Source organism: Danio rerio, chromosome 3 (genome assembly GCF_052040795.2).
Source record: "Danio rerio strain M-AB ecotype USA chromosome 3, GRCz13ab, whole genome shotgun sequence".
NCBI classification, from domain to species: domain Eukaryota; kingdom Metazoa; phylum Chordata; class Actinopteri; order Cypriniformes; family Danionidae; genus Danio; species Danio rerio.
Window position 1 is genome coordinate 5,971,461 of NC_141023.1, and position 13,244 is coordinate 5,984,704.

General features: G+C 37.5%; 1 protein-coding gene across 1 annotated transcript in view; it reads left to right on the plus strand.

Annotated features, from left to right (window-relative positions):
• sphk1 (sphingosine kinase 1) overlaps positions 1–13,244 on the plus strand; it is a 58,723-nt gene that overhangs the window by 42,867 nt on the left and 2,612 nt on the right. The window contains exons 3-4 of the mRNA XM_087243598.1: positions 2,183–2,277; positions 2,593–2,708. Of these exons, the coding sequence (XP_087099724.1) occupies positions 2,183–2,277; positions 2,593–2,708 (211 nt within the window). The remainder of the gene's footprint in view (positions 1–2,182; positions 2,278–2,592; positions 2,709–13,244) is intronic.

The following is a 13,244-nucleotide window of genomic DNA, read 5'->3' on the forward strand; positions in this document are numbered from 1 at the left end:
TGTATCTATAAATGTGACAACTTCAGTATTGTTTAATAAAAATGGGCACAATGCAAAATAATAATTTTCTGTTATAAGTTGACCACAGTTTTTTTTAAATACACCCCCTAATTCAAACCATTGATAAAACATTTTGGGCTCTATTTTTACAAGTGCAAAGTCTAAAACGCATGACGCAAAAGCATTAAGGGCGTGTCTGAATCCACTTTTGCTATTGTAGGGATGGAAAAATAGGGTTTACGCCCCGGCGCATGGTCTAACAGGGTTGTGCTTATTCTCTTAATGAGTTATAGGTGTGTTTTGAGCATTGGTGCATTAAACCAATCAGAGTCTCCTGTCACATTCCGTTTAGGAGTCAGTTGCTTCTTGCCATGGTGCATTTGCTATTTACAATAGCGACTTTGGAAGTGGAAAAACTGAAGCTTCACTAGCGAGAAAACAGTTCAACAGAGCATCTGCAGTGCAAGGATAAAGAACGAGCCTCCTCCATTCAGCCTCTTCTACTCTTTACTCCTTTACTTTAGAGTAAGGAACCGGTGTTGTACACACCCCATTTGTTTCAAACTATTTCTAAATTCAGTTTTAATCTCCAGCAAATGACTAAATGAACAATAATAACAAAGTGTGTTCAAAAACTGAGTTATATCCAAACCCACGTCCAGATCTTATGCCTCATATGGTGATGCAGATGTCTCTAAAATCCCACAGGTAGACAAATCTAAACTCGTTTAATTAAAACAAATATAAATATGCGTATAGTAAATAATACTGATAATAATAATAACATTATACAAATGCAAACTGTCATGAATAAACTGAAAAAGCCCCCCGAGGTGCAGAAGGCATGGAGGCAGTGTTTTTTTATATATTTATGTAGTAAATAATACATTTTGTAATATTTTAATCCTTTATTTGTTTTCATCAGTAAAGATATTTGTGTATTGCTGTACATCCTGTGTGTATTAAGCAATGTGGAAGTGTCTGGACTTGCATAGGCGCTTAACTAGCACACTCTGCGCTGGACTTTAGAGCAGCTTTTAGATAGTCAATAGTGTGGTCAATTTCAGTTCCTCTAAATAGCATCACGCCAACAATGCGCCTTAACACACCTCCTCTCTAGACCAGCACAACCATGAGTCCACAAAGTAGCACAAATGGATTTGCTGTTAAAACAACGTGGCGCAAAACATGAAAATTAGGGTTGCGCTATTGCGCCGGGTGCATGATTGGGTCCATAATATCTCAATGATGCTAAAGTATGTCTGCATTGAGATGAATGTGAGTGATCCAGAGCTCTCTCTCTTTCTGCAGGTGTATCGGAGTTTCTCTTGTAATCCAATAGTCATGTGTAATGGACTAGAGAAAATAATGAAGCGCATTTGCTATCCGAGGAGGACGTCAATGCATTCTTGATCAGGGCTTTTTTTTCAGCTAGTTGGGGAAAACTTGGGGGAAAGAGTTGAAAATTATATGTGAATTTAAGATCACTAAATGTAGTATTAAATAATCTATGCTATCATTGCTCCATATTTTAAAGGTTTGGTCAGTTGCACATGGTGAAAAACAAGTGGTTGTTGAGTATACGACTGAGAGGTGAATGTGAATTTAAATGAAAATGCTTTTGAAATGGTTGAATACAGTGCGTTTTTTAATTATTAAGTGATTTAATTAACCCTTTTGTGTGCTGTTGGAGATGTTTACATCCACTCTGGGCTGATTTCGAGTCTTAATTTGGCCACAGCTTTCTCTGTGTTTCAGCAAATGGACTGATTATTAGTAACAGATCTTATTTTGACACATATTTTGGGAAAATGCTTATTTAACAATACACTCTGGGCAAATTTACTACCTTTCCATTAAATTCGTGGCTCTTTTTGCACCAATTTAAAAACAAAAGTGTGTAAAATAACACATTTCATCTCTTCCCAACAGGGAAAACCAGCAACAATCAAGAATGCATGAGTATATGCTGTAATGGCTTTGCAATCAACAAATGACATTACAATGGAGGTCAATGGGGCAAAAATAGCCCCAAACATAATGAAAGTGTGGTCAATACAAACAGTACACAAGGGTTAAGTGATTTACTGATTGAGTTTTGTGTTTATATTGAAGCGTGTGTATATAAGGATGGTGTTTTGTGTTAGTAATAAAGTGTGTTTACTGATGGTTTTGTATTTAGAACGTCAGAATCACGCCCGAGATCTGGTGAGGAGCACAGACCTGTCGCAGTGGGACGCCCTGATCATCCTGTCTGGAGACGGGCTACTCTTTGAGGTGTGTGTTTGTGACATATGACGACACAATCTTGTATAATGCTATGAGTATGATGCAGGTATTATAAGGAGAAGGTGACTTACGGGGACATTGCATAAGTGCATTTTTCAAAAGACTTAAAAATCATGCAGAATTATTTTGTTAATTAAGTATTTAGTTTTCTTAAAGTGTAAGTGAAAATGAGCACAGTTTTCTGTTGGGGTTGGGTTTAGGTCGAAAGACAATACAGTTTGTACAGTAAACAAACAATAGAAACCTATGGAGTGTCCCCACAATTCACAAAAACAAACCTGTGTTTGTATGCGTGTGCTGTAGGTGGTGAACGGGCTGATGGAGAGGCCAGATTGGGAGAAGGCCATTCAGACTCCCCTGGGTATTCTCCCGGGAGGTTCTGGAAACGCTCTGGCTGCTTCCGTCCATCATTACACACGGTGAGCAGACACACACACTGAGTAGTCATACCGGCTGACAGATGCCCAGTATACCAGCTGACTGATGAACACACACACACACACACACACACAAACACACACACACACACAAACACACACAAACACACACACAAACACACACACAAACACACACAAACACACACACACACAAACACAAACACAAACACACGAACAAACACACACACACAGAGGTTTGTTTCACTATCTTACCGAGGACATTATATAAACTTCTATTTTTTTCTATCAGGTTAATGATACTGTCTATGGCCTAGCCCTAGCCCTAACCCGACCCCTAAACCAACACATCATTAGATACAAATAAAAACATCTGGTTGTTTTATAAGCACATTTAAATAGTGAGGAGCAGTGAAATGTCCACTAATAGGTCAGTTTGATATCTCACTACATAAGTGACGACAACTGAGCCCTCACAAGTATAGCTAAACCTGTATACACACACAGATTTGTTTCAGTATTTTAGTGAGGACATAATATACTTCCTTGTTTTTCTATGAGGTTAATGACAGTGTCTGTGGCCTACCCCTAGCCCTAACCCAACCCCTAAATCAACCCTCACTGAAACTAGTACATTAAATACTATTAAATGCAATTGAGACCTTACTAATATAGCTAAACTAGTACACAAACACACAGAGACACCACATATTCAGCTGAGAAACACACACATGCACTATATACATATAGGCTGGTCTTATTTCCGTATCATTAAAGGCCATGTAAAATAATTTCTGAGAATTGTATATAAGGCTGGGCAAAGATTAATCGCATCCAAAATAAAACTCTGCATTGACATGATATATGTGAGCGTATTATTTAACTAAATTAAGACTTGATGACACAATCGAGCCACTGAGTATAGCTCCTCCCCATAATAGAGCTCAATAGCTGGAGGGAGGATCCATTCAGGTTGTAGCAACCTTTGGAGGGTGGCAGCAGGGTTGCCAAGTGCATGATTTCCACCCCTGCAGATATTGCATCAATTATATTTATATGGTTGTTGAAATATTTTAGTGGCGCAGTGGGTAGCACGTTCGCCTCACAGCAAGAAGGTCGCTGGTTCGATCCTCAGCTCAGTTGGCGTTTCTGTGTGAAGTTTGCATGTTCTCCCTGCGTTCGCGTGGGTTTCCTCTGGGTACTCCGGTTTCCCCCAAGACATACGGTACAGGTGAATTGGGTAGGCTAAATTGTCCATAGTGTATGAGTATGAGTGTGTATGATTGGATGTTTCCCAGAGATGGGTTGCGGCTGGAAGGGCATCCGCTGTGTAAAAACTCGCTGGATAAGTTGGCGGTTCATTCCGCTGTGGCGACCCCAGATTAATAAAGGGACTAAGCCGACAAGAAAATGAATGAATAAATGAAATATTTCACTCTACTAAATGTACATGCTACCAAAGATAAAAAACATGCTAGGGTGGTGAAACGGAGTATATATATATATATATATATATATATATATATATATATATATTAGTTGTGGGCCGTTATCTGCTTTAACGCGAGACTCTTATCGCGCGATAAAAAATATGGGAGCTGGGTCTATTTTACGCAAACTATGATGACTTTCACCTTAATATTGTAACGAACTGAAGAAGCCAGGAAGCATTTAACAGTTCAACTTGTCTTTTTAATCAACTTTTGCACGCTCAGACAAACTAGCGCGACTAAACTGAAAATTAATACATAAAATACATAAAAACTGCAGATTTCAATTGCAACTTTCCTCAGCAGCTTAAATGACTCAACAGGTCTTTTTAAAGGTTAAAAATATTTAACTGAAATGTGAGAAAATACAACGCTACCGTCGGTTTGTTTACTAAATGTAGGCCTAATGGTTTAGGTTTTGGACTGAAATGAGCTAAAGAAGCTTTTAAAACGCTTTGTGGGGATTACTTTTGCCATTTAAGTAAATAAAGCAAACATTTACTTGAGTAGAGAACGCTTGAATGTGTTTTAATGATCGTGTGGTTGCTCACTTAGGATTTGGGTGTGTTCAGAAACAGATGTAGGCTAGCATACTCCAATAGCCTACTCTACTGCACTATGCACACTTAAAAATCCTATTTATGATATATAAATATCAGATGAAACACTTAAAACTTTAAATAAAGATCCGAAATGCTGCTTGGGCAACCAACTGCACTAAAAGAAGCATATGAAATGACTAAAACTGAATCTTTAATATAATATTTATATAATTATTATTGTTTACGGTTTAGGACTTCAGAACCAGAGGTCTTGAAGAACATAGACTATTATGCAGACACCAAAAATGTAATGATATTAAATGATAAGCTAAGTGCATTTGATCATACATACAGTTCAACTTGTCTTTTTAATCAACTTTTGCACGCTCAGACAAACTAATCCTTGTGTTCACTCCCAAACCCACAGTGTTCACTCACAGAATAACATACCCGTCTCATCCAATCAGAAAACCCCTCCCTCCCTTTCGAGTGCACAGACACGCTTTTCCCCCAAAATCTAGCCCCTTACAACCCCACATTGCAAACACAGATACAGCCCAAAATAGAACACAGGAACTGTATTAAACCTTTTCAAACATGCTACACTATATTAGCGCAGATGTATACCTGACCGGTGAGCCGTCTGTCAAAAAAGTGAGAATCTACACTATGTCCTACCCTCTCTTCATGTGTTAGTTGCGATTACATCAAACATCTAATAAACACCCTGCTGAAAAATCCAGATTAAACCAGCCCAGGCTGGTTAGCTGATCAACCAGGCTAGTTTTAGAGGGGTTTTGGCCACTTCCAGCCTGGTTTCCAGCCATTTCCAGTCTTAGCTGGTCAGGCTGGGAGATGACCAGCTAAAACCAGCTTGACCAGCCTAGCCAAGCTGGGAGTCCAGCCAAAACCAGCTATATCCAGCTTAAACCAGGCTAATCAAGCTGGTTTTAGCTGGATTTGGCTGGTTATTTAAAAACATTTAACTAAAATGTGAGAAAATACAACACTTCCTACCGTCGTACATTTTTGTTTACTAAATGTAGGCCTAATATGGTTTTGACCAGCTAAGACCAGGCTGGAAATGGCTGGAAACCAGCCTGGAAATGGCCAAAACTCCTCTAAAACCAGGCTGGTCGACCAGCTAAAACCAGCCAACCAGCCTAGGTTGGTTTAAGCTGGATTTTTCAGCAGGGCATACACATTTCAAAGCTTTTCAAGGGACCTTTAAGGTTGGATTTTTTACAATAGCCAAATAATAATGTGAGCTTTCAAGTAAATAATGCATACAGTGATGTAAAATGTGTATTTTACAAAAGGCTGTCGACATATGTTCAGTTCAGATGTAGATATGTGGTCTAGTTTTGTTGAGAAAACCTGGCAACCCTGGGCGGCAGCTTTGAAGCGTGGGCGTGGTTTCATCGAAAACGGACACGCCCCCAGCAATTCAGAGCAGATACGGCTTGATTTTTCAAGATTTTGATCTAGAATTATAATCTAAAGATGATCAGACTGGATAGAAAAACACATCTATCTTAAAAAGGAGACTGGACTGAGTGCAGTGCTGAAGCTAGTTTATTAATCTCCATAAAGTAAAGTGCTGATGTTCAGCAGTTCACTGTGAAGTCAATGATGTTTGCAGTCATTAACCGGAGTCATTATTCAGTCATTAGCGTGTGTTCATGAGCTCAATCTCTGCGGATTTAAACTCAGCATTTCTTTGAACTCCACCAAAGAAGTTCACTTCTGCTGAGACACGGAAAACAAAAGAAAGACTTAATGAATCACTGCTGACTTACATCCGATCAGAGCCGCGGTATCAAGCTGGATTCAGGAGAACTGAGGGTGTGATTTCGGGTTAAACATCGTCTATAGCCTCATTACAGAGTCAAGAAGATGAAGCAGAGCGAAGATTCACTCGAGAGATGATTAAACACCGGCAAACTGACTGCATTTCAGCTCATATTACTCAATGTTTGGCAGTTGTAGTTTTCTAAATGACGCGCGGGCGCCACCTGCAGGCGAATAACGACACTGCAGGAAACAGTAGGATCAGTGAGAAGCCCCTGTCTGCAGCCCGCAGATCTGGGCGGGGATGAATGTGGGGCGGGGCTGCACATTCAGCCACGCCCACCTGTAATTTCATTGGTTAGTGGAAACGCAATAGCGTGAATGCCCACTACGTGGTGTCAGTAAACAGGAAATGCATGTACAATTTCTGAAATATTGTTTTTATTGTTAATGAACACAAAATTGCACAAAAGTGGGCATTCTTGATGAGTGTTTTATATGTTAACAGTTATGTGAATTTCATAATGGTATTTTTCCTGCTAAAAAAATATTACAAAAGACTCAAAAGACTCTTTTCACAATGGTGTCACTTCAGAAACGCAGTGATTTTAGTTCTGATATTTTAATGGTTTATTATTTTGCTTCAAAATGCAAATGCATATTGCATATTTACAGCAAATAAAGATGGAGTCTGAAAAAATAAAAACCGACAGTGCTTTTAGTTCAGTTAAATTTTTTCCCTTTGAATGGGAGAGTTCTCTGGAAAATTTACAATTGAAAATATTACAATTATACTATTAAAAATATTGGGCATGTGTCCAATTGTTTCTCTTTCAATACTGCACTGCTTTGAGTTTTATTAAGAGCAGGGATAAGCTATTATTTATTAAGGGAAGTATATGTTTGTAACCTTTTTACTTATTAAATCAGATTATTTCATCATATAATGGATTTATTTTTACTTTGACGCTGCTATGAATATACATGTATATGATCTGTTATATGTAAATGTTCCAGCATGAGTAAAATTTTTTATTAATTTTTTTCATATTACATGGTGTGTCATCTATGGATGCAATCAATTTCATTATTTATTATTTACTAATCCATTAAAGTTTTGTTCAGTTTCTCCATTTGAATGAAGACAGTGCTCTGCTGCCACCTACTGGGTGGTTTTAATATCTGTTCTACAATTTAATTAATAAGTTACAAATAATTTCATAATCTAATATTACTGAATTAAAATGCTGTCTTCTTGGTTTTATTTTTGTATTATTTGTAAATACAGGGTAAATACTTTAATACCACTTTCTAACAACCCTTCTGGATCCATTTCTGCACTGTAGATCTTTAAAAATATTTTTATAATGATTTTGTTTGGTTATTAAGAGTCACGTACAACATCGTTATTCTATTTCATTTAATTAGAATATTAAATACACTTAATATTATATTAATAGTGTGGCACAAACGGCCAGTTTTATTTATTACTTATCTATCAGGACACAAATTAATGAAAATAAATTTGACATTAATAAGTGCAGCACTCGTGTAAACTTCTGATTTTTTTATTTGACAAATCCTGATAAAAACACCAACACAAAGCAATACAGTCAGTTGAAAGTCCCTCTTTCTCGGTTCAAGTAAAAATCTGGCAGATCTGTGTTTTTTAGATGTCAGATGTCTCACCTACAGAACATCTGTGTATGCACATGCACACGTACAAAAGGAAGACTGACAATTTATAGAAAATATTAATAATAATATAAGATACAGCAGTTTGTGATTATTATCTTTAATAAACATAAAAACAATTATGTATTTTTTACAGGGAAATTCCACTACAGCATTAAAGTAACAATCTGCAGTAAAAAGTGCTTGGCATATTCTGTACTCTTTAACATGTGTACACAGACACACAGACACACACACACACACATACACACACACACACACACACACACACACACACACACACACACACACACACACACACACACACACACACACACAGCCTGCTTCTTGAATTTTGGATTACTGACAATGGCTCGGCGAGGCAGTGGCGCAGTAGGTAGTGCTGTCACCTCACAGCAAGAACGTTGCTGGGTCGCTGGTTCGAACCAGTTGGCGTTTCTGTGTGGAGTTTGCATGTTCTCCCTGCCTTCGCGTGGGTTTTCTCCAGGTGCTCCGGTTTCCCCCACAGTCCAAAGACATGCGGTACAGGTGAATTGGGTTGGCTAAATTGTCTTTAGTGTATGAGTGTGTGTGTGAATGTGTGTGTGGATGTTTCCCAGAGATGGGTTGCAGCTGGAAGGGCGTCCGCTGCCTAAAAACCTGCTGGATAAGTTGGCGGTCCATTCCGCTGTTGTGACTCCGGATTATTAAAGGGACAAAACCGACAAGAAAATGAATAAACGACATGGGCTCAGAAGGTCCTGGATGTCAGTGAGAGTTGCAGAAATGTCCCATCACCATCCTGTGTGACAACTCTCAGTAGGATCCACTGCAGGATCTCAGGCGGCATCTGTACAAAATAACCAACAATCATCAACATGTCGCTTAACATACAGTATATTAAAGTTAAACTCAAAGAATTAAATATGTTTGTACCAGGCATGCCCCCTCCACATTCCCCTTTGCATAAGTTTCATGCATGGGTTATAAAGTAAACAAAAACTTTGTTATAAAGGGTTATAAAGTAAACAGTTATAAAGTAAACAGTTATAACAGTTATAAAGTAAAGTAAAGTTATAAAGTAAAGTTATAAAGTTATAAAGTTATAAAGTAAAGTAAACATGGGTTATAAAGTAAACAGTCTTTCAAGAAACGACTAAAAACTCAACTATTTAGTCTCCACTTCACTTCCTAATCTGCAATTGCCTATTTGAATATCACACTAACTGTACAAAAAAAAAAAAAATTACTAACACTTCCCTTCTTAGACTTTACAGACCTGAAACTTGCCTTTAGTACTTATTCATTGTTGCTCTTAGTGGTGTAAATTGCTTCCTTGTCCTCATTTGTAAGTCGCTTTGGATAAAAGCGTCTGCTAAATGACTAAATGTAAATGTAAATGTAAAAAAAAGAGAACATGAAGTGTAAATAAAAATAAAAATTATTAAATGCACAAATCTATTAAAACAAAAAGAGAGAAAGAACTGAGGTAAAATAAAATAAAACAGAGAATATGCTCCTAAGGAATCATAGTGATGACTATATATATCAATGCCAATGATCTGCAAACAGAATGTAGTATAGATCAGTAAGTTAAGAATCAAGTTTTATATTGTACATATATCATTAACATTACCATAAATTAGAGAACATGCCACAAAGAAAAATATATTTTGTTATCTTTGATATTAATAAACTTCATGTGATGGACTGTTTTGCTCAAAACTCTTTAAAGTTTACATTATTCTTCTAAGTGAATAAAACCACCAACTGTACGATCAACCTGGAAAACGCCAACCCTAACACAGAAAACATTTTTTTTAAGGCTTTAAAACTTCATATCTCCTTAAAGGCCTTTAATTAAATAAATGACACATAATACGTGAGGTGTACTGCACTATAATTTGACCATTTACATGACAGAAGATGTGTACTTACCATGCAGAGATGAAAACCGGAATCGAAAGCATACATTACATCAACGTCTGTTTCCGTGAACCAATGAAAGACTTGTAGGCGGAGTGACATGTTTAGTCCTGTTTAGTTTAGGGCTGCACATTCAGCTCCGCCCCGTATTCAGCCCCGCCCCGATCTGCGGGCTGCAGACGGGTGTACTTGGGATCAGTTCACAGCGCGACTAAACTGAAAACATTTATTAATACATTAAAAACTGCAGATTTTAACTGCAACTTTCCTCAGCAGTTAAAATGACTCAACAGGTCTTTTTAAAGGTTAAAAATATTTAACTGAAATGTGAAAAAATACAACGCTACCGTCGGTTTGTTTACTAAATGTAGGCCTAATGGTTTAGGTTTTGGACTGAAATGAGTTAAAGAAGCTTTTAAAACGCTTTGTGGGGATTAATTTTGCCATTTAAGTAAATAAAGCAAACATTTACTTGAGTAGAGAACGCTTGAATGTGTTTTAATGATCGTGTGGTTGCTCATTTAGGATTTGGGTGTGTTCAGAAACAGATGTAGGCTAGCATACTCCAATAGCCTACTCTACTGCACTATGCACACTTAAAAATCCTATTTATGATATATAAATATCAGATGAAACACTTAAAACTTTAAATAAAGATCCGAAATGCTGGTTGGGCAACCAACTGCACTAAAAGAAGCGTATGAAATGACTAAAACTGAAGCTTTAATATAATATTTATATAATTATTATTGTTTACGGTTTAGGACTTCAGAACCAGAGGTCTTGAAGAACATAGACTATTATGCAGACACCAAAAATGTAATGATATTAAATGATAAGCTAAGTGCATTTGATCATACATTGGTTAAACTTTGAGTTGAACGGTTGCAAGATGTTTGAAAAAGCTAAATTTAATGCATGTTTTGCTTCTGTTTTTGTTGTTTTGTTGAGAGTTCGTTTGACTAGCAGTTATACGTTGCTCTCTTACGAATTTTTTTGCGCACTCAATTATAGATTGCGCTCTTACGAATTTTCTCAGGCATTCAGTTATGCACTGCTCTCTTACGAATTTTCTTGTGCATTTAATTATACATTGCTCTCTTACAAATTTACTTAGGCATTCAATTATTCGTTGCTCTTTAACAAATTTTCTCGTGCAATTAATTATACGTTCCGCTCTTACGAATTTTCTCAGGGATTCAGTTATGCGCTGGTCTCTTACGAATGTTCTTGTGCATTCAATTACATGCTGCTCTCTTACAAATATTGTCGCATACTCGTATATATAAATTTTTTTGCGAGTTCTCAAATATATGCTGCTATCTTATTAATTCTCTTGTGCACTCAATTAAACGTTTCTTTTACAAATTTTCTTGCGCTTTCAATTATACGCTGCTTTTACGAATTTTCTTTGTGCATTCAATTATACGCTGCTCTTACGAATTTTCTTGTGCATTCAATTATACGCTACTCTCTTACGAATTTTCTTGTGCATTCGATTATATGCCGCTCTCTTACGAATTTTCTTACACATTCAATTATTTGCTGCTCTCTTACCAATTTTCTTGTGCACTCTCAATTATATGCTGCTCTCCTACGAATTTTCTTGTGCATTCAATTATACGCTGCTCTCTTACGAATTTTCTTGCACATTCAATTATTTGCTGATCTCTTACGAATTTCCTTGTGCACTCTCAATTATATGCTGGTCTGTTACGAAATTTCTTGTGCATTCAATTATACTTTGCTCTCGTACAATTTTTTTCACATGCTTTAAATTATACGCAGCTCTCTTACAAATTTTCTTGTACGGTTCCAGTTATACACTGGTCTTTTACACATTTCCTTGTGCACTCAATCATACACTGCTTTCTTACGAATTTTATTGCGCACTCAATTAAATGATGTTTTCTAACAAATTTTCTTGCACCCTCTCATTTATACGCTGCTATCTTATAAATTTTCTCGCACACGCTTGAGAAAACACGCTGCTCTGTTACGAACTTTCTTGAACGCTCTCAATCATACGCTGCTCTCTAACGAATTTTCTCATGCGCTCTTAATTATACAATGCTCTTGTATGAATTTTGTTGTGCGCCGTCAATTATACGCTGCTCTCTTATGAATTGTCTCTGTTTTTGTTCAGTGTAGCATATGGATCAGTCGCAGTTTTTAGTGTTAAGCCCCGATCACACCAGGAGGCTTTGTGCTCACTCTTCTTCGTCAACATTTAACGCCTTGTGACTAAACAAAGTGTGCCAATTTGATTGCAAAAAACAACAACTCATCGGCGCCAGTGGTGTAGTGGTTAGTGCGTCGACATATGCACTTCGGTGTTCATGGCTACCAGAGTTCGATTCTCGCCTCGTGGTCTTTGTCGATCCTTCCCCTCTCTCTGCTTTTAAATGTAAACCCAGGAAAAAAAAAACATTAAAAAAACTCATGTTTGTTTTTTTGTTTTGATGAGCTGCCTTAAAAACTTAACCAATCAGATTGGCACTTTTGTTCACATGCCCGGAGCTGCTGAAGTGTAAACACCAATTGGAGGGCACTTAAGAGCAAAACAATAGAGGCAATCCTAGTTTCACTTTCATTCAATGAAGCTGATGCACTGATGAATGTGAAGCTGCTTTAATCAATGCTGTCTGAACTGAGCTGTATGATAAACACAAGAGCAACTAGAGTAATGTCAAATAGGGTTCGATGATGAGTTTCATTTACCTTTTCACAAGTTTATTAAGTGCTGTCTAACGTCAAGGGGTGTTTTTGCATGTTCACTTTGCTCCTTGGTTTGGAATACAGAAAAACACTGGCGAAAAACGTGAGCAAAAAATGTCCCGGTGTTTATGAGCCTTTAGATGTGATACGAGCCATCTCAAGAGTGTTCATAATGCTGCGTTCACACCAGACGGGGAACGTGCGTCAAGCGCGAGTGATTTACATGTTAAGTCAATGCAAACGAGCGAATAGACATCCTGCGATGCAAAACGCGCGAATGACACGAATTGCGTGAATGGCGCTGCGCAAATTGATTGTTTTGCGCGTTTGACGCACGTTTCGCGCGAATTGCTTGATTTCAAAAATCTGATCTTCAGCGGACATTTGCGCCGCGTTAACCAATCAGTAGCTTGCTCTTG